Source organism: Macaca thibetana, chromosome 7, assembly GCF_024542745.1.
Source record: "Macaca thibetana thibetana isolate TM-01 chromosome 7, ASM2454274v1, whole genome shotgun sequence".
NCBI classification, from domain to species: Eukaryota; Metazoa; Chordata; class Mammalia; order Primates; family Cercopithecidae; genus Macaca; species Macaca thibetana.
In genome coordinates this window covers 33,682,045-33,703,290 of record NC_065584.1, presented here as the reverse complement: position 1 = coordinate 33,703,290, position 21,246 = coordinate 33,682,045, and the positions used below count along the sequence as shown (strand labels likewise).

The window sequence follows — 21,246 nt, the reverse complement described above, 5'->3', positions numbered from 1 at the left end:
GGGCGCCGCTGAAGCGGGACGGGATTGGAGTGCTCTGCTCCGGAAGCACTACCTAGTTGGGCCTGCCGGAGGCCTGAGTGCGACGGCGCAGGTCTGCACCATGGCCGCCCGGCTCGTGAGCCGATGCGGGCCTGTGGGTGCAGCTGCCTACAGCAGCCCGCTGGTGTCCTGCCGCAGGTGGTCCGGCGCCTCAACAGACACCGTGTATGACGTGGTGGTGTCGGGTGGAGGCCTGGTGGGCGCTGCAATGGCCTGTGCCTTGGGTAAGCTCCTCTCCAGGCTACTAGTGGCGGGACACTGGGCCGCGGAGGCACGATGAGAGCCGTGAGAGCCCTAGCACGACTTGTCCAAAGACAGTTTCTCCCCTGCCCTCCTAGAGGAACCCCAGGGCAGGCTGGAATGCGTGTGGTCCTTCAGGGCCCAGTAGGGTCAAAAGTGGGAGGGGCGTTCTGAGTCTGTTCTACTCATGGGAAAGCAGGCCTTCCCAGGGTTATTTATATATGAGAGTTCCAGTTTCTCCAGATCCTGGACAGTACTTGTCATTGTCTTTTTGTTTATAGACATTGTAGTGGGTGTAAGTAAAGTGGGATCTTCAGGTTTTGATTTGTATTTCCCTAATGATTAATGATGTTGAATATCCTTTCACATGTTTTTTGGTCATTTGTGTCTTCTTTGGAAAAATGCCTATTCAGACCCTTTGCCCGGTTTTTAATTGAGCAGTTTGTCTTTTGAATACTGAGTGGAAGAGTCATTTTTATTTATTTTTCGAGACAGGGTCTTCCTCTGTGCCCAGGCTGCAGTGCAGTGGCACGATCACAGCTCACTGTAGCCTCAACCTCCCTGGCTCAATTGATTCTCCTGCCTCTGCCTCCCAAATAGCTGGGACTGCAGGCATGCGCCACCACTCGGCTGATTTTTGTATTTTTTTGTAGAGACGAGGCCTCACTATGTTGCCCAGGCTGGTCTGGAACTCCTGGGCTCAAGCAATCCACCTGCCTCAGCCTCCCAAAGTGCTGGGATTACAGGCATAAACAACCCTGCCTGGCCATTATTTTGTTTATTCTGTATACAAGTCCTTTATCTGATAAATGACTTGCAAATATTTTCTTCCATTTTGTAGTCTTTTCACTTCCCCCCGCCCCACCCCCCAGACGGAGTTTCGCTCTTGTTGCCCAGGATGGAGTACAATGGCACGGATTCGGCTCACTGCAACCTCTAGGATTACAGGCACGCGCCACCACACCTGGCTAATTTTTGTATTTTTAGTAGAGACGGGGTTTCACTATATTGGCCAGGCTGGTCTTGAACTCCTGACCTCGTGATCCACCTGCCCCTGCCTCCCAAAGTGCTGGGATTACAGGCATGAATCACCATGCCCGGCCCATTATGAGATATTTTTTGTGATTTTTTTTTTTTTAAGCTCCTAAGCTATCATTAGTATTAGTGTTTTTTATATGTGACCTAAGACAATTCTTCCATTGTGGCCTGGGGAAGCCAAAAGATTGGACACCCTGGTCTGAGGGCAGCTCTTCCACCCTATGATCCTCATCTCACAAGATACACAAAATTTAACTTAAAGCAGATCATAGACCTTCTGTAACAGGGTGGTTCTCATGGCTACTTGGGAGGCTGAGGCAGGAGAATTGCTTGGAACTGGAAGGGGGAGGTTGCAGTGAGCCGAGATTGTGCCACTGCACTCCAGCCTGGGTGACAGAGTGGAGACTCTGTCTCAAAAAAAGAGAAGAAGCTAGTGCCCTCTACAGAGTGTGTCCCGGTGCCCCATCCTCCACAGCAAAAGCTGCTGTGGTACTGCAGCAAGAGGGGCCACTCACTGTCTGTATGGCTGGAGCTAACTTTTTTTTTTTTTTTGAGACAGAGTCTCCGCTCTGTCACCCAGGCTGGAGTGCAGTGGCAGGATCCCAGCTCACTGCAACCTCTGCCTCCCGGGTTCCAGTGATTCTCCTGCCTCGGCCTTCTGAGGAGCTGGGACCACAGGCGCCCGCCATCACACCTGGCTAATTTTTGTGTTTTTAGTAGAGATGAGGTTTCACCATGTTGCCCACGCTGGTCTCAAACTCCTGAGCTCAAGTGATCCATCCGCCTCGGTCTCCCAAAGTGCTGGGATTACAAGGCGTGACCCACTGTGCCTGACCTTTTTTTTTTTTTTTTTTTTTTTTTTTTTTTTTTTTTAGTTTTTGAGACAGGGTTTTACTCTGTCCCCCAAGTAGGAGTGCAGTCGCACAAACATGGCTCAGGTGTGCCACCATGCCTAGCTAGTTTTTAAAAAAATATATTTTTGTAGAGACAGGGTCTTGCTATGTTGCCCAGGCTGGTCTTGAACTCCTGGGCTTGAGCGATCCTCCCACCTCGGCCTCCCAAAATGCTAAGATTACAGGTATGAGCCACCATGCCTGGCCCACCTTTTCTTTTATAAACTTTAATTCTTTTTTTTGAGATGGAGTTTTGCTCTTGTTGCCCAGGCTGGAATGCAATGGTACAATCTTGGCTCACTGCAACCTCTGCCTCCCAGGATCAAGTGATTCTCCTGCCTCAGCCTCCCGAGTAGCTGGGATTACAGGTGCCCGCCATCACGCCTGGCTAATTTTTTTGTATTTTTAGTAGAGACGGGGTTTCACCACGTTGGCCAGGCTGGTCTCGAACTCCTGACTTCAGGTGATCTGCCCACCTTGGCCTGCAAAGTGCTAGGATTACAGGTGTGAGCCACCTCACCAGCCTTTATAAACTCGTAATTCTTTATTCTTGGTTTAATCTTGAGACTGCATTGAATTTTGCTTATTTATTCTACTTTTTCTTTTGAACAGGAGTTGTAATTTTTAGTGACTTTAATACTCGAGATTGGAAAGAACTGGTGTTTAAATACTATAACTTTTTCACTTCATTTTTCCTTTCTAGGGCGTTTCGTTTGCTAGTTAGGTGTTTGCCATTACTTGCTTCTTGGCACGTGGCATGTAGTGGTCTTTGGAGAAGCCTTACAGTTGTGGGCCCGGGTGGTTCTCATGGCTAAAATGGTGGTGTATGTTATTGCTTAGGACTCTGCATGGGTATAGTGTTTACTTTATGTTCTCTGTAAGAAATTCATACTCTAAGGGTTAAGTAGTTACTCTGTTGTTTCTCTTGGTAATGGGAAAAGAAATACTTGATTTTCCTGAAATGATATAAATTTTTTATTTTTTTATTTTTTTAGGGTATGATATTCACTTTCATGACAAGAAAATCCTGTTGCTAGAAGCGGGTCCAAAGAAAGTATTGGAGAAATTGTCAGAAACTTACAGCAACAGGGTCAGCTCCATTTCTCCTGGCTCTGCAACGCTTCTCAGTAGTGAGTAGAAGATCCTTCTTCAAAGATCCAGTCTCCTTTCCCACTCAGCTTTCTAATGTATCCCATGGGGCAGAGTCATCAGAGCCTCTGACAAGGAGGGAACTCACCGAGGTGGGTGGAGAGGGGGTGGGATTGGTAGTCTAATGCAGATGTGGACCCCTGCAATTGCCACTGCATCAACTCCCTGTCAGGAATGCATCCTTGAGGCATGTGGGTCCATCATGTTGACTTCACTTGTGATGTTGTGTCATTATGAATTGGTGGAACTGAAATCATATGAACTAATCATGAACATTCACTTTGAATAGCAGTGCTCTCTTCATCCTGAGTCAAGCCCTCTAGCAAGCTAGGGAGCTTGCATGTGAAATGCTCTTGGGGTGCAGATGAATAATGTGTACACGTGGAACCAGTTAGCAAACTGTCATTAGGTCTGCTGGATATTTCCCTCAGACCATCCTGTCTGTAATCACCCGATCTCAAATTAAACTCTTCCATCACTTTCTGGCCCCTTTCCCTGCTCTATTTTTCTTCATAATGCTTACTGCTACCTGGCATTATATTATGTGTTTGTTTTTTATTGTCCATCTCTCCAAGTAGAATGTTAACTGCAGAAGGCCAGGGACTTTGTCCATTTGGTTTCCCACTTTACTGTATTTGGCACATAGTTGGTGATCAGTAAATATTTCCTCAGTGAATAAATCTGTTCAGCGCTATGAAGAGCTAAAAAATAAAAAATAGTGCCAGGCACAGTCATGTGTACCTGTAGTCCTGGCCACTAGGGAGGCTGAGATGGGAGGATCACTTGAGCCGGGGAGTTTGTCCAGCCTGGGCAATATACTGAGACCTTGTATCTTGAAAAAGAAAAGACAAATGGGCCGGGCGTGGTGGCTCAAGCCTGTAATCCCAGCACTTTGGGAGGCCGAGATGGGCGGATCACGAGGTCAGGAGATTGAGACCATCCTGGCTAACACGGTGAAACCCCGTCTCTACTAAAAAATACAAAAAACTAGCCCGGTGAGGTGGCGAGCGTCTGTAGTCCCAGCTACTCCGCAGGCTGAGGCAGGAGAATGGCGTAAACCCGGGAGGCGGAGCTTGCAGTGAGCTGAGATCCGGCCACTGCACCTCAGCCTGGGCGACAGAGCGAGACTCCGTCTCAAAAAAAAAAAAAAAGAAAAGACAAATGGTTTTAAGTTTCTAGAAATCCTTTGTAAAAATAATTTTTTAAAAATTGTTTTTAGGAGTTTTATAACTTCAATAGGATGATGAAGAAAAAGAACAATATGGATTTAGTTTTCTTTTTTTATTTCCCCTACTTTATGTGATTCGACCTTTTGATCATGGAAGCTGGGTCTTTATTTATTTATTTATTTATTTGAGATGGAGTCTTGCTCTGTCACCCAGGCTGGAGTGCAGTGGTGCGATCTCGGCTCACTGCAAGCTCCGCCTCCCGGGTTCACGCCATTCTCGTGCCTCAGCCTCCCAATTAGCTGCGACTACAGGCACCCGCCACAACGCCCGACTAATTTTTTGTATTTTTTAGTAGAGACAGGGTTTCACCGTATTAGCTAGGATGGTCTCGATCTCCTGACCTCGTGATCCGCCCGCCTCGGCCTCCCAAAGTGCTGGGATTACCGGCGTGAGCCACCGCGCCCGGCAGAAGCTGGGTGGTTTTTCATGCTATGCAACCTGGAACTGGGGAACAGAGTAGCTTAGGTACTAACATCAAACAAGATAGAAGTGGAGAGTATTATTGAAGAATACTGAAAACAACCCTTTACATAACAGGATGGAGGGACAAGGGGGAGCCCAGGTCCCTGTGAGGTCACTCTGGTCTATAGATCCTTTCTTTTGTAGGTTTTGGTGCCTGGGACCATATCTGCAACATGAGATACAGAGCCTTTCGGCGAATGCAGGTGCCCCTTTATCTTTTTCAATTTTGTCAAGATGTTTTGGTCTGTCTTGTGTTAAGCTATCGGAGTCCACTTTCTTCAAGTGTTCTGTGAATGTAAGAGGAATCAGACAAGGTTCACAGTCTGACGAAGTGGGGAGAAGCATTCCCAGAATCTTCTAATTTTATATTTTCCTGCCAGAGAGGCTGACAATTGTGATTTTTCTGCTCTGTCACTTGGGAAAGCAATATTGTTTCTGATTGAGTGATGTTTCCTTCTTGGTTTTAATGCAAACTTTCCTTTTGTGTTTCCAGGTGTGGGATGCCTGCTCAGAGGCCCTGATAATGTTTGATAAGGATAATTTAGATGATATGGGCTATATTGTGGAGAATGATGTCATCATGCATTCTCTCACTAAGCAGCTGGAGGCTGTGTCTGGTGAGGCCCCCATCTTCCATCTTGCATTCATTGGGAAGTGAACTGCTTAGGACTTACTGGAAGAAAGGATCTCTTTTACAATATTCAGTGTCCACCATAAAGAAATCCTCTGATGGCCGGGTGTGGTGGCTCACGCCTGTAATCCCAGCACTTTGGGAGGCTAAAGCGGGCGGATCACAAAGTCAGGGGATCGAGACCATCCTGGCTAACATGGTGAAACCCCATCTCTACTAAAAATACAAAACAAAAATTAGCTGGGCACGGTGGCAGGTGCCTGTAGACCCAGCTACTCGGGAGGCTGAGGCAGGAGAATGGCGTGAACCAGGAGGTGGAGCTTGCAGTGAGCCAAGATTATGCCACTGCACTCCAGCCTGGGCGACAGAGCAAGACTCCATCTCAAAAAAAGGAATTCTCTGATGATTATTTCACAGTGCTGGATACTTAGGAATTGCTGGGTCATATAATAATTCTATGTTTAATATTTTCAGAAGCTGCCAAACTTTTCTAAAGAGGCTATGCAATTTCACTTTCCCACCAGTATATAAGGGTTCCAATTTCTCTACATCCTCACCAACACTTATTTTCCTTCTTTTAAAAAAAAAACTGTAGCCATCCTGTTGAGAGTGAAGTGGTATCTCATGGTAGTTGTGGTTGCATTTCCTTAATAACTAATGATGCCAAGTATCTTTTCGTGTCCTTACTGGCCATTTGTGTATCCACTTTGGAGAAATGTCTGTTCAAAATCTTTTGCCTGTTTTTTTTTTTTTTTTTTTTTGAGACGGAGTGTTGTTCTGTTGCCCAGGCCAGAGTGCAGTGGCACGATCTCCGCTCACTGCAAGCTCCGCCCCCCTGGTTCATTCTCATGCCATTCTCCTGCCTCAGTCTCCTGAGTAGCTGGGACTACAGGCGCCCGCCACCACGCCCGGCTAATTTTTTTGAAGTTTTAGTAGAGACGGGGTTTCACAGTGTTCACCAGGATGGTCTCGATCTCCTGACCTCGTGATCCACCAGCCTTGGCCTCCCAAAGTGCTGGGATTACAGGCATGAGCCACTGTGCCCAGCCTTGCCTGTTTTTAAATTGGATTATTTCTCTTTTTGAGTTATAGGAGTTCTTTATATATTCTGAATATAAATTTATCAGTTATGCGATTTGCAAATATCTTACTGTTCTAGAGAGAGAAAAATTGGAAGCAACTTAAATGCTTTTTGATATTGAATAGTAGTTCATGTAATGAACCACGATGTACCTTTTAAAGATAATTTGGATCTAAAATTTAATAACTCAGAAATTTGTTCCATAATATATTGGGTCATATGATCACACTTGTGTGTGTATGTACATGCATAGGAAATTGTCTGGAAAGCCATACACCAAAGCTGTAACTGCAGTTGTTTCTGAGTAGTTTCATTAAGGGTGATTTTTCCCCACTTTAACCTTTCTTTGTTGTCCAAACTTGTACAGTGAGCTTACTATTATTATTTAAATCGCTTTGTTGAGGGTATGACTGACTGACATACAAAAAGCTGTAAATGATGTATACAGTCTGATGTTTTTGGAGATAGTGTTTTGTTTTGTTTTGTTTTGAGACAAGGTCTTGCTTTGTTTTCCCTGGCTGGGGTGCAGTGGCTCAAACAATCATCTCACCTCAGCCTCCTGACTAACTGGGACTACAGGTGAGCACCATCATGCCTGGTTAATTTTTTGTAAAGATGGGGTTTTACCATGTTGCCCAGGCTGGTCATGAACTCCTGGGCTCAAGTGATCCTCCTGCCTCAGCCTCCCTAAGTGCTGGGATTACAAGCATGAGCCACCCGTGCCTGGCTATAGAGCGTATTGTTTTTATGACCAGAAAAATGAAATGGTTTCCAGCTGGAAGAAAATATTTTGTAGTCTAGGATTTGTTTCAGCCTACGGTATTCCCAGCTTGTCTACTGTAAAAGCACACACGGGCTCATTTAGGCGCTGAGTGAAAATGGAGGCGCAGAAGCATGTGGACAGTAAGAAAGAGTGCCTCTGACAGAGTTCACTGAGAACTTCAGTGTCTTTTTTTGACATTGAGTTACCTCTGTGGCTTCTGTCATTTATTAGCTCAGACCATAGCATTAATTACTGATTTTTTTTTTTTTTTTTTAAATCTTAAATGACAAGACACTGCTGTCCTGGGACCTTGCTTTAGGTTTAGTTATGGCTTTTTCCTCAGCCTATGTGGCCTGCCTTTCTAATTTTTTTTTCTCTCTTTTGAACTCCCCAGACCGAGTGACGGTTCTCTACAGGAGCAAAGCCATTCGCTATACCTGGCCTTGTCCATTTCCTATGGCAGACTCCAGCCCTTGGGTTCATATTACCCTAGGTGATGGCAGCACCTTCCAGACCAAATTGTTGGTAGTTGAAGATTCTTACTTTGCTAGGGGTCTCGTATATCTACATCTTATCCTAGATTCTAGGGACTCTGGTTTTAGATCTAAGCTATAGTTTAATTTTAGGCAAACCTTTTGGTTATAAGGACTGGTACCCATTCAGGCCAGCTCAGGTTGAGATGGTCTCATCCTAAATTCTGTACAGGAAGCAATCTCATGGGCCGTCTTAGGTCATGAAATAACAGATAGCTGGGCCTCACAGGGCAGGCACCACAGTGTAGGGAATGGAGGCTGTTCTTTCCCTCTGAGGAGTCTGTGGTCATTGATCTCTTGCCTCTCATTTTTCTCCTTTCTGCTCACAAGCTTCCCTTTTTGCATGGCAGCCATTCCTAACCCTACATCAGAACTATTCAGCTCCAGTGTGTGCCCCATACTGAAACTTTCCTTATTGCTCTCTAGTTCAAATATCAGGAGGGCCTGGCTGAGTTTAACTCATGGCTGGCACCTTTTGAGTCATGTCCAGCTTTGGCTTTGTTGGCTGAGGCTGAGGTGACACAGTGCAGGGGCTCCGCCTCTAGGGGCTCTGAGTGAAGCAGGCCTGATGGAATTATCCTGAATGGGCTCACCAACAATCAGAGCTGGAGGAAACTTTAGGGGGCAGAGAAAAACTTCTGAAGCAGTTTAAGAAGAGGCTGTAAGACTTAGCAGGCTCGTGTGTCCATGCAGATAGGTGCAGATGGTCACAACTCTGGAGTACGGCAGGCTGCTGGAATCCAGAATGTGAGCTGGAACTATGACCAGTCTGCTGTTGTGGCTACTCTGCATTTATCAGAGGTAAGATGCTGAGCTGCCATCTGGGGACTCTATTCATAGGCACTAGGTACTTCGCAGAGAAACTTTTCTCCTCTCTGTTGCAGGCCACAGAAAACAACGTAGCCTGGCAGAGATTTCTTCCCTCTGGGCCTATTGCTCTGCTCCCGGTAAGAGGTCCTTCTGGCCAGTCTGCCCACATGCATGCAGCCTTTCCTCTTCCCTTTCTCTCAGCCTTTTTCTGGTTTCAAGGGAATCTGTCCAGGCTGGTTGTAAGTTCCCTTCTTATCTTTTTATGCTTGAGAGTTCCCAAGTGCAGAAGAATCTTAGCTCTTGGTATTGGTGTTCTTTTGACACAGCTTTCAGACACCTTGAGTTCCTTGGTTTGGTCTACGTCCCATGAACATGCAGCACAGCTAGTTAGCATGGATGAGGAAAAATTTGTGGATGCCGTTAACTCTGCCTTCGTGAGTATCAATATACCCAGCTAATGATGTGTTGCAGGAGGACATACAGAAAGATGTGTTTGGCCGGGCGCGGTGGCTCAAGCCTGTAATCCCAGCACTTTGGGAGGCCGAGGCGGGTGGATCACGAGGTCAGGATATCGAGACTATCCTGGCTAACATGGTGAAACACCATCTCTACTAAAAATACAAAAAACTAGCCGGGCGAGGTGGCGGGCGCCTGTAGTCTCAGCTACTTGGGAGGCTGAGGCGGGAGAATGGCGTGAACCCGGGAGGCGGAGCTTGCAGTGAGCCGAGATCACGCCACTGCACTCCAGCCTGGGAGACACAGCGAGACTCCGTCTCAAAAAAAAAAAAAAAAAAAAAAAAAAAGAAAGATGTGTTTTTGTTTTTGTTTTTTTTAAAAACAGAGTCTTGCCAGGCTGGAGTGCAGTGGTGCGATCTTGGCTCACTGTGCAATCTCTGCCTCCCGGGTTCAAGTGATTCTCCTGCCTCAGCCTCCGAGTAGCTGGGACTACAGTCATGTGCCACCATGCCTGGCTAATTTTTGTATTTTTAGTAGAGATGGGGTTTCACCATGTTGGCCAGGCTGGTCTCAAACTCCTGACCTCAAGTGATCTGCCTGCCTTGGCCTCCCAAAGTGCTGGGATTACAGGCGTGAGCCACCATGCCCAGCCAGAAAGGTGGTTTTGAGTCAGGAAAAAGGAGTAACCAGTCAGCTGTCCCTTTGTACTTTGTAACTATAATGCTTGGTCTGGATTATGTGGAGGAGGGCATACAGGGAAATGCAAAACAATAGAAATAATAAATAATAACCTTTTGAGGGTTGTGGGCTGCTGTTAGGCTGACTGAAACAGCTGCCTGGGTGGTGGTTAGCATTGGCCTTTTTTTGAAGCTGTAACACTTGCATCACTTGGAACAGTTCTGCTAGGTTCCAGCTACCTGAACCTTTCAAGCCTAATTCATTGGAAGTATTCCTAGGGAAAGGCTGAGCGAATATCAGCATGGGGCTTAAGAGTAAGCTTAGTAGGTGGGTTCAATACTGGTTCTACCTGTTCATTTCCTGAAAAATATAAATAGTATCACTAACTTCTCAGGATTGAATGAAGACTTTCAAAATGAGAGAACTTTTGTAAAATGCATGGAACATCTTTAGTAGATTGTAGGTGCTCAACAAATACTAATAACTATTCTGGAGTAGACACAGCCTTTGGATAATAGGGGTACCAGTATTACTTTTGGAGCCTAAATGACACTCAAAGCCTGCCACCTTCACACCAAAGAACTAGACTCCACTGCTCTGTAGTAGCAACAATAATGAAAGGAACTGAACATAATGAAGTGGATTCTGAGATAAATGGTGAACACTACCCCACTCTGGGCCATTTAGTATATATTCCTGGCACAGGTCTAGGACCTCTGCAGTGCAGTCATTCACCATTAATTGTCCTTTCTATGTAGCAGGCTCTGGAGATACTGAGAACAGTCTCTGCTTTCAGGAAGTTCATAGTCAGGCGAGGAAGACCGTAAATGACAATCTCCGTACAGTGATAGAAGTATGCATAGGATGCTGGGGAAGCATATAGGAGGAAACAGAGAAAGACTGGAGGGGTTAAAAAGAAGCGACATCTTCTGGATGCTCTGAGGTGTTATCCTAATGAAATAGAGACGGGCATTCTAAGCAGAGGAGAGTCGTGGAGGTAGAAGGATACTGTGTGATGAGCTATACTGTGGCTGGTGTATGGTTATTGAGGGTGGGGACTAGTGAAAGGTGAAGCTCAGCAGTAGGCAGGGGCCAGCTCATGTGCAGTTTGGCTTGATCTTAAAACCTGTGGGGAGCGATGAGAAGTTGAGCTGTGCACTTGAGGGGCTTATCACTTGTCAAGATCAGTGTAGGCAAGTTGGGTAGCATTAGCCTAAGCTTTGGTTACAAACAAGGTTTCTTTGTTGAATTTTTAATTCCCTGCTACTCAAATTTCACCTTGTGTGTCTTGTGGCTGGTGCTGCTCAGTGGAGTGATGCTGACCACACGGACTTCATCGACACAGCTGGTGCCATGCTGCAATATGCTGTCGGCCTTCTGAAGCCCACGAAGGTCTCGGCTCGCCAGCTGCCCCCAAGCGTAGCCAGGGTGGATGCCAAAAGCCGAGTTCTGTTTCCTCTTGGGTTGGGACATGCTGCTGAGTACGTCAGGCCTCGGGTGGCGCTCATTGGGTAAGATGATAACAGAGCAGGGCCACTCCCTTCTCACCTTGCTGCCAGACGTCACACCTGAACTCTGCTTTATTCTTAGGGACGCAGCCCACAGAGTCCATCCGCTTGCAGGACAGGGTGTCAACATGGGCTTTGGGGATATCTCCAGCTTGGCCCATCACCTCAGTACGGCAGCCTTCAATGGGAAGGACTTAGGTAAGGATTCAGGTACTGTGGAGAAGTATCCAGAGGTCATATAGTTAGGCAAAATCAGGGCCCACAGTAGCAAGAGGGAGTGGACATAAAATATATATGGTGGCTTGCTAGGAGAGGGAAGAAAACCTTATTATTGGATGAGGGATTTAATCTTTCCTCTGCCTTTCAGGTTCCATGAGCCACCTCACAGGTTATGAAACGGAAAGACAGCGTCACAACACTGCTCTTCTGGCTGCTACAGACTTACTAAAAAGGCTCTATTCTACCAGTGCCGCCCCACTTGTGTTGCTCAGGACATGGGGCTTGCAGGCCACAAATGCAGTGTCTCCACTCAAAGTAAGAGGTTGCTCAGAGGAATGACTTTGCAAACAGCTCTCAATTTCTTTTTTTTTTTTTTTTTTTGAGACAGAGTCTTGCTGTTACCGCCGAGGCTGGAGTTCAGTGGCACAATTTCTGCAGCCTCTGCCTCCCAGGTTCAAGTGATTATCCTGCTTCCGCCTCCCAAGTGGCTGGGATTACAGGCACCTGCCACCACACCCAACTAATTTTTTATTTTTTAGTAGAGATGGGGTTTCACCATGTTGGCCAAGCTGGTCTTGAACTCCTGACCTGTGATCCGCCTGCCTCGGCCTCCCAAAGTGCTGGGATTACAGGCATGAGCCACTGCGGCTGGCTCACAGCTCTTAATTTCTTTGAATTAATTTTCTTGGCTGTAAAATTATTATCTTTATGTGTCTGCCTTCTCAAGGGTTACGAGCAGAAGAGTACTTGCTAGGCTTTTAGGTATTACAGCCCACATCTAAGTAGTAACTAATAAGAAGGGCTTAAGAATAGTGAATAGGGAGTGTTGTGGCACATGCCTGTAGTCCTAGCTATTCAGGACACTCAGGCAAGAGGGTCATTTAAGCCCAGGAGTTTGAGGCTACAGTGAGCTATGATCACATCACTGTACTCAGACTGGGTGACAGAGTAAGACCAGTCTCTTGGGAAAAAAAAAATAATAATGAATAGGAATTTCTAATGATGAAGATGTTTAAGCTGCTTTCGCTGCTTGGCTGGTTTCATCCTGAAAACTTTCATTTAAAGATACGTTTTTTCTGTTGGGTGCAGTGGCTCATGCCTGTAATCCCACCACTTTAGGAGGCTGGGGAGGGAGGAGTGCTTGAGTCCAGGAGTTTGAGGCTGCAGTGAGCTATGATCACACTACTGCACTCCAGCCCAGTCAACACAGTGAGACCCTGTCTCCAAAACATGTGTTTATAGATACGTATATATTCCTTTTTTTAGCTGAAATAAAACAGGGACTCTTGGGAAGAATATCTACATGATTATTATCTACAATAATAATTCTGTAGAGAATTATCTACAATAATTATTTTCTTCACCTTACAGTGTTAAGAGTTTCACTCACTTATATTTTTTCTCCAGGAACAGATTATGGCCTTTGCAAGCAAATGAGTACTCCTCTCCTAAAGATTATGTTGATGAAAAAGAACATCCTCCCCCAAGACCCATCATACATATTTTCAAGATCTTATTTAATTTAATAAACTGACTTTACATTAGAATTCTCTTTTTCTTCTTTGCTTAATGGGCCTGTGGCACCCAAATAATGAATGATAATTTGCTGTGAGGAGCGTACGTTAGCCAGACCAAAGGAAAAAACTTTGAAGGAAGACTTACAATGTGGTTGAAAAGAGCTTTTTATTACTAAAAAACCCACAAGGTGCTGTCACACTCATTTCCAATTGTTAACAATCATTTCTAAAGAGAAAATTTACAGTTTTTTTGTTTTTGTTTTAGTGTTGGTCTTAAATTTATACAGTTGTTTTTTGATAGAGGTAAGAATTAGAAATAGTTGATGCATTTTTGTTAGAATTGCTGTTTAAAAGTTAACATCAGAATGCAAATTAAATATAAATTGCTTTAACCTTTGTTACAGGTACACTGGACTTTCTGAAAGGAAAACCAGGTCTCATTAATGCTAGTTATTACTTTATCACAGCACCAGATTTCCATTTTATTTATGGTTCCTCTCTGGGACACCTCTGTTTAATAAAACAATAAATAATTCATTGCACAGATCCGAAGACCTCAGGAACCAGATCACAAGGGAAACGATTAGCAGCAGAATTTGTTCGTGTTTGGTGGCAGACTGGTGGCCAACTGGAGGGAAGGGAGTTTTACTGTGGGTTTTTGAAGAGGTCTCTTCACAAGACCAGATATGCCTCTTGAAGAGATTTTTAGGTTGTGGATTTGCTTACTCTGAAGAACATCTTGCCCAAAAGTCTGATTTGAGATGAAATGAGGGGAAACAGTCTGCTTTTGAACCAAGTAAGGTATTATTGGGAATAATTTTTAGAGCCATGGGAAATCTATTCTTATAGGGGCGCTTTTCAGGCAAATGCAGAAAATTTAAAAGATTCTAGAACAAAAAAGTGACAATGTTGCAACCTTCCTGGAATCTCAGGAAAAAGAATTAAGATGGCAGCTGCTGTGAAAAGCTGTGTGACTACTGGCGGAGACTGCAGGGACAAGGTCATCTTTCACAACAAATGGAAAAGTGGCCTAGATGAGGACACAGACTCTCCAGAAGTTATGCAAACAAAATCAGGCAAGATGAAGAATTTTAAGGCACACCTCCATTGGCCCACAGAGTGTTCTTCATATGACAATGATGTTAAACAGCATCTGTCATGTACCAGGCCATGTCCTAAGTATTTTAAATATATTAACACATCTACAAAGAGGAAACTATTAGAATCTGTAGGACCTCTTAAGAAGCCCAAAGGGTCAACTGCAGGCAGGATGGACCTTACAGAAAAAAAATAAAAATTCTCATTCCAAATTGCTCCTAAAATGGACAAATTGGTTACTTCTCCAGAAGGGCTAATCAAGGTTAACAAAATAGATATAGGTAAGTTTCTGGAGTTAGAATGCATCTACCCTAGAGTTCGGAGGTATTCGGGATGACCAAAGGAGTCTGTTGGATGGTATTTGTGCTATACAAAATGGCCCCCGCCGTGATTAAAGACCAGAGACTTACATCTCTGCATTTGTCAAGCTGGAACAGTCTTTAGTGAAGGAAGCTTACCACTTGTAAAATACTGGTTTCTAATGGAGGAAACATGGACAACATTAGCGTTCTGTGGTCTGGCACCCTACTTTTATTGACAAAGAGCAGAAGGGGTCTAAAAGTCATGTCACTTAATAAAGAACTTGGGAGGAGCTTTCCTCAAAAGATCCAAAGATTCTGGAAGGAGAGATTAGAGCAGAACTAAGACCACTTAGAAGACAGACAGATTTCAGCTCAATATAAGGAATTTTTTTTAACATTGGTGCAGTTCCAAATGGAATAAGCTGTTTGAACATGCCTTAGCAGAAGCTGAATGACAACCTGTTAGGAATTCTAGGGAATTCTGTACTGAGTACAACCTTGGCTTATTTCTTTGGACTGTTTCCAACTCAAGATTCTGTTATTTCATTATAAGCATTTTGAGGAAGGCAGTTGGTATAATGGTGACCTTAGTAATAAAAGTCAGTGTGAAGTCTAAAGAAATTCCACAATGAATTTAAAGACAAGAATTTTAGGGACAAGGAAACAAATTTGTCTAGTAACTTGCACATAGCAGATGGTAAATATTTATTGAGCCGAGATCGTGCCACTGCACTCCAGCCTGGGTGACACAGCAAGACTCCATCTCAAAAAAAAAAAAAAAAAAATAAGGTTTCCCATGGACTGTGTGAGGGCCAGGCATATTTAACATCCTTTGTGAGAGAGGATGGAAACCGTCTACTGTGAAAGCCATCAGTTTGGGGAAATACAAACACTCCTGGAACGAAGCTGGAGGTTAAGAACCAAGGCAAAGGGGCCAGACCACAGGGAGGTATTCCAGGTCCAAGAGCACTACAGGGCAGATGAGAAGCAGGGATGATTATGTAGAAAGTGCAAGATAAGGCCAGGCACAGTGTCTCATGCCTGTAATCCCAGCACTTTTGGAGGCGGGTGTATCAATTGAGTTCAGGAGTTGGAAACCAGCCTGGCCAACATGGTGAAACCCCATCTCTACTAAAAATACAAAAATTAGCCAGGAATGGTGGTAGGCGCCTGTAATCCCAGCTACTCAGGAGGCTGAGTCACGAGAATCGCTTGAACCTGGGGGCGGAGGTTGCAGTGAGCTGAGATTGCGCCACTCCACTCTAGCCTGGGCAACAGAGCAAGACTCCGTCTCAAAAAAAAGTGCAAGATAATGAATTTGGGGTAAATAATTTACAGTCAGGAGCTCTGAGCACTTGGATTGAAAAAGAGAACATGAGGGATATTAAATATGGTTCTCCCTGGAAATGTTGGTCCACTGTACTGACGTGGCTGAGAGAGCCAACCAAATCCAAGTGGGGTTTTGTCAGGAACGGTATTGGAAACTCTGAACTAGATAAATAATTCAGAGGATATTAGCAAAAGTGGTAAGGGGCCAGGACAGGAAGGTACTGTTACAAACGGAGAGAATAAAAGAGCAAACTGAAATAACAGATCCTGGAATAGCACAGACACTGACCTCTGACCACAGACCAAAAGTTAGGGCCTAGTTGTATTTCTTAGAAATACAAAGAAAACAAGTTTAGAATCATAGAAAACACTGTTAACACATTAGCCTGGGAGGTGGTACTGGCACTGAATATACACATACCCATAAAGTCGGATATGTTCATTAATCCCAGAGTTGACTGATAAAATGCTGATTAAAGAAAAGGTAAGCTTATATGAGGCAGCCACACCCTCCCAAAACATGTCCCCAGAGATTGGGTGGCCCCCTTTCTTAAGGCTGTAATCTATGCACAGTTAGGAGTTACTCTCCATCCTACTAATATTTAGGATGGCTCTCGGCTGATTGGAGCTAACACAGAATAGGATCATACAGATTCTGATATGGTCCCATTTTGTGGTGTTGAATTATACGTGGAAAGCAAAATCAGGTATTTTTTTTCTCTTTTTCAGGGGAGGTGGGTGCAGATAAGGGTGGGCAGGGCACTGTACAGGGAGGAAAAAACTGATATTGATGGGTCATGGGATTGCAGTAAGTCAACTTAGTTTACCATTTAAGAGGAAAATTTAAATATTCAGTGGAATGAGGCACTCAAAGGGTTGAAATGAGATTTTTCTTTGGTTCCCAGGGACCTGTCCCTGGGCTCTCACTCCAAGGTTAAGTTCCAAAGCTTCTTGGCTCACAGGGCTCTCTGTGATGCTCTGGTACCAGCTGTGTACTCTTGAGTGGTTAGGCAGCAGTTCACATTAGATATGTAAAATTAATTAAACCTAAATCTCTAGGCTCAAGTCCAGGATGTCCCCAGACTAGCTCAGAAACTGAGTGCTCTCTCCTCCCCTTAAAAAGGTGTTGGCAAATGCAGGCCTCCAAGGAAGTGCGTGGCCTCAATGGGAGATGCCCAGAGACTGCAACAGGTGAAAGGTGGCTCCCAAGGCCCAGCCCGTCTCTATGTTGTTCACTTTCTTTGTGAGCTGTTAAGAAGAAAAAAAAAGTCTTCACCTTTTCATCCAATTTCCAACTCTAGCAAGCACAGCTCTCGGGCAGACGATACTGGCAAAGAATATCCACATGGGCAAACCATGGCGAAACTGACAGGAGCCAGTCTTTGCAGGCTTCCCACTACTCTGTAACGATTTCCTTCTGGCCGTGGCCTATTGGCCATTGCCCCTACACCTGCCATTCTCATCTCTGAACTGAATGCTTCTGGCCCAGGTCGTGGCCCATCAGGCCTTCTAGAGAGATAGTTTAGACAGACAGTATTCTGAACTCTTTCCCTAACCTTGAAACTACACAAAGTATCCCCTGCTTTATTTTCTGATTCACTAATTTCAGACAAGGCAACTTGTAATGGTAATAGATGCGGTAGAAAGGGCATGGTCAGGAGATGAGAATAGATTTAGGGCTAGAAAAGAACAAACCAAGCTTCTCAACTCCTACTATGTAAGCAAGTGCCTCTTCCTAAGCACTAATGATAACCAAACATGGGGCCAGGCACAGTGGCTCACACCTGTACTCCCAGCACTTTGGGAGGCCAAGGCAGGCGGATTGCTTGAGGTCAGGAGTTCAAGACCAGCCTGGGCAACATGGCAAAACTCCGTCTCTACAAAAAAATTAGCCAGGACTGGTGGCACACACCTGTAGTCCCAGCTACTCGGTGGGCTGAACCTGGGAGGGGCAGAGGGTGCAGTGAACTGAGATCATGCCACTGCACTCCAGCCTAGGTGACACAGCAAGACCCTGTCTCAAAAACAAACAAGGCCAGGAGTGGTGGCTCATGCCTATAATCCCAGCACTTTGGGAGGCTGAGGTGGGTGGATCACCTGAGATCAGAAGTTTGAGACCAGCCTGACCAACATGGTGAAACCCCATCTCTACAAAAAATACAAAATTAGCCAGGCATGGTAGCGCACACCTGTAATCCCAGCTACTTGGGAGGCTGAGGCAGGAGAATCGCTTGAAACCGGGAGGTGGAGGTTGCGGTGAGCTGAGATTGCACCACTGCACTCTAGCCTGGGCAACAAGAGCGAAACTCGGTCTCAAAAGAAAAAAGAAAAAAATAACCAAATAGGGAACTTAACACATTATAAGCCAGTATCTATCTCAATTAGCTTAGTGACCTTGGGCAAAACTTTAGACCCAAATTCCTCAACTATATCAGAAGAGGATTAGATTAGTGTGTATCAGTTTTATCAATTTGTTTTCTTCAGAATTTTAGGGGTTTCTTAGAAACGCTTCAAAGGAAAAAGGGAGGCCAAATTATAGAGGAGTTTCAGGCCCCCAATCTCTGCTTCAACCAGAATAGTTTTGTATTACTGATATATATTTTTTTGAGACGGAGTTTCCCTCTTTATTGCCCAGGCTGGAGTGCAATGGCATGACCTCTCCTCACTGGAACCTCTGCCTCCCAGGTTCAAGTGATTCTCCTGCCTCAGCCTCCCAAGTAGCTGGGATTACAGGCACCTGCCACCATGCCCGGCTAATTTTTGTATTTTTAGTAGAGATGGGGTTTCACCATGTTGGCCAGGCTGGTCTCAAACTCCTGACCTCAGGTGATCCACTCGCCTTGGCCCCCCAAGTGCTAGGATAACAGGCGTGAGCCACCACACCCGGCTGTATTACTGATATTCTACATAAGTTTTTGTTGGATAAAGATGCTACCACCACCAAAAAAAGTCTGTAAACCAGTTGATTGTTCTCTGTTGACCTGATGAAATCGAGCCTAGACACGTGCCCAAAAGTGGGGATAAATAACTTACTACAGATAAAGTAGAGCCTGCATGTATTGAAACAGATGGAGAGAGACAGGAGGACAAAGAGAGACCTAAGATTCAAGAGGCACTAAATATACGAGGCACACATGAAATATATATGACACATTATATATGCATGAGCATTCAGTGTTCATGAGACCTTAAATAAGCCACTCACGGCCGGGCGCGGTGGCTCAAGCCTGTAATCCCAGCACTTTGGGAGGCCGAGACGGGCGGATCACGAGGTCAGGAGTTCGAGACCATCCTGGCTAACACGGTGAAACCCCGTCTCTACTAAAAAATATAAAAAACTAGCCGGGCGAGGTGGCGGGCGCCTGTAGTCCCAGCTACTCGGGAGGCTGAGGCAGGAGAATGGTGTAAAAACCCGGGAGGCAGAGCTTGCAGTGAGCTGAGATCCAGCCACTGCACTCCAGCCTGGGCGACACAGCGAGACTCCATCTCGGGGGAAAAAAAAAAAAAAAAAAAAAAAAAAAAAAGCCACTCACTGGTGACACCCTTTTGGTCCCTCATGTCCTCTGCCAAAGAAAACCCATCGTACATGTTGATGGCTGAGCTAATGCTACTGGCCAGGTGTGTCTGCCCCTGGGGCCTCTCCAAATAGGGCAAGTTTGTGTGGTGGCCTCAGGCACTTTTGTCTTTGTGCTCCCATGACCAAACTTCAGCTCCAGTATGTGTAACCACTCTATTAGCAGCAGAGAGAGGCAGGACATACAAACCCAGGACAAATGGAACCCAAGATTCAGAGAGAGTGGTGCTTGCATCCTGCTTGCATCGTGTCTTCTGTGTTCATCTCTTCATCTGTTTCCCCTTGCTTCTCACCCTGAGTTCTAAACTGATTTAATAAACCATGTGGGCCGGGTGTGGTGGCTCACTCCTATAATCCCAGCCCTTGGGAGGCCGAGGTGGGCGGATCACCTGAGGTCAGGAGTTCGAGACCAGCCTGACCAACATAGTGAAACCCCATCTCTACTAAAAATACAAAAAAATTAGCTGGGAGTGGTGGCGCACGCCTGTAATCCCAGCTACTCAGGAGGCCAAGGCAGGAGAATCGCTTGAACCCAGGAGGCAAAGGTTGCAGTGAGCTGAGATCATGCCACTGCACTCCAGCCTAGGAACAAGAGTGAGACTCCGTCTCAAAAAAATAATAAATATATAAACCATGTGACTTGGCATCTTAATTTGGGCTTCTAGTCTTTCTGTTCTGTGACCTCTGCAATAGCTTGCCTGGTAATACACTTGGAGGCTACCATTGCATTGAGGTAATTTCCCACATTCATGGTGCCCAGCACAGTACCTTGTCCATAGCCCAAACAAAACTACCTCATAATTTCACTTCTGGCTACTCTGATTACTGAATAAGCTCTTACTCCTTCTCAACCCCCACAAAAGAAGGCTGTTATGGGATTCTGGTGTCCTGTCTCTTACCTGTAAGACTGTGCTGTCTGCAAAGCCAAAGCCATCCTTTAACAGGGCTGTGATGTAGCTGAGATCCATGCACAGGAAAGGACTGCCTGAGGTGAAGTTTTCCAAGTTATCACACACTGAAAGAGACAGAGTAAACTGGAGTTCAAGTTTGCAACTAACTGAGAGGTGTAGGATTTTCTCTTAGAAAGTAGAATAGGGGGCCAGGCGTGGTGGCTCACACTTGTAATCCCAGCACTTTGGGAGGCCGAGACAGGTGGATCACCTGAGGTCAGGAGTTCAAGACCAGCCTGGCCAACATGGTGAAACCCTAACTCTACTAAAAACATAAAAATTAGCAGGGCGTGGTGGTGTGCCGCTATAATCCCAGCTACTCGGGAGGCTGAGGCAGGAGAATCACTTGAACCCGGAAGGCAAAGGTTGCAGTGAGCCGAGATCGCACCACTGCACTCCAGCCTGGGTGACAAGCAAGACTCTGTCTCCGAAAAAAAAGTTGGTGGGGAGAAGAAGAATAAGCAGAGCAGAAGTCTCCCTCTGGTTAATGCCTAGGCACCTCAGAGGCTGGACAGTGCGCTGACTGCCTCTGTAAGACTGCAGCTTCTGGCCGGGCGCGGTGGCTCACGCCTGTAATCCCTGCACTTTGGGAGGCCGAGGCGGGCGGGCGGATCACGAGGTCAGTAGATCGAGACCATCCTGGCTAACACGGTGAAACCCCGTCTCTACTAAAATACAAAAAATTAGCCGGGCGCGGTGGCGGGCGCCTGTAGTCCCAGCTACTCCGGAGGCTGAGGCAGGAGAATG

The 21,246-nt window shown here is 45.6% G+C and overlaps 2 protein-coding genes across 6 annotated transcripts in view; one reads left to right on the top strand and one right to left on the bottom strand.

Moving 5' to 3' along the window:
• The first annotated feature begins 100 nt into the window (after window positions 1–100).
• On the top strand, window positions 101–13,710 carry COQ6 (coenzyme Q6, monooxygenase). Of its 2 annotated transcripts, none has more exons than XM_050798827.1 (12): window positions 101–263; window positions 3,206–3,340; window positions 5,195–5,253; window positions 5,544–5,667; window positions 7,920–8,050; window positions 8,752–8,859; window positions 8,943–9,005; window positions 9,195–9,302; window positions 11,311–11,513; window positions 11,593–11,708; window positions 11,878–12,044; window positions 13,651–13,710. In XM_050798827.1, exons 1-12 carry the CDS (start codon window positions 101–103, stop codon window positions 13,666–13,668), a joined length of 1,395 nt encoding a protein of 464 aa, XP_050654784.1. In that variant the 3' UTR covers window positions 13,669–13,710. The 2 variants fall into 2 exon arrangements, with proteins under 2 accessions (XP_050654784.1, XP_050654783.1); XM_050798826.1 differs by lacking the exon at window positions 13,651–13,710 and adding an exon at window positions 13,137–13,273.
• The window catches only part of ENTPD5 (ectonucleoside triphosphate diphosphohydrolase 5 (inactive)), a 57,719-nt gene continuing 49,868 nt past the window's right edge, over window positions 13,396–21,246 (bottom strand). For 3 of the 4 annotated variants that reach the window (XM_050798788.1, XM_050798790.1, XM_050798789.1), the window contains 2 exons: window positions 20,449–20,564; window positions 17,236–18,262 (listed from right to left, as the gene is read on the bottom strand). In XM_050798788.1, coding sequence (XP_050654745.1) covers window positions 17,900–18,262; window positions 20,449–20,564 — 479 coding nt within the window. In that variant the 3' untranslated portion in view covers window positions 17,236–17,899. The other variant, XM_050798791.1, reaches the window with a different exon arrangement.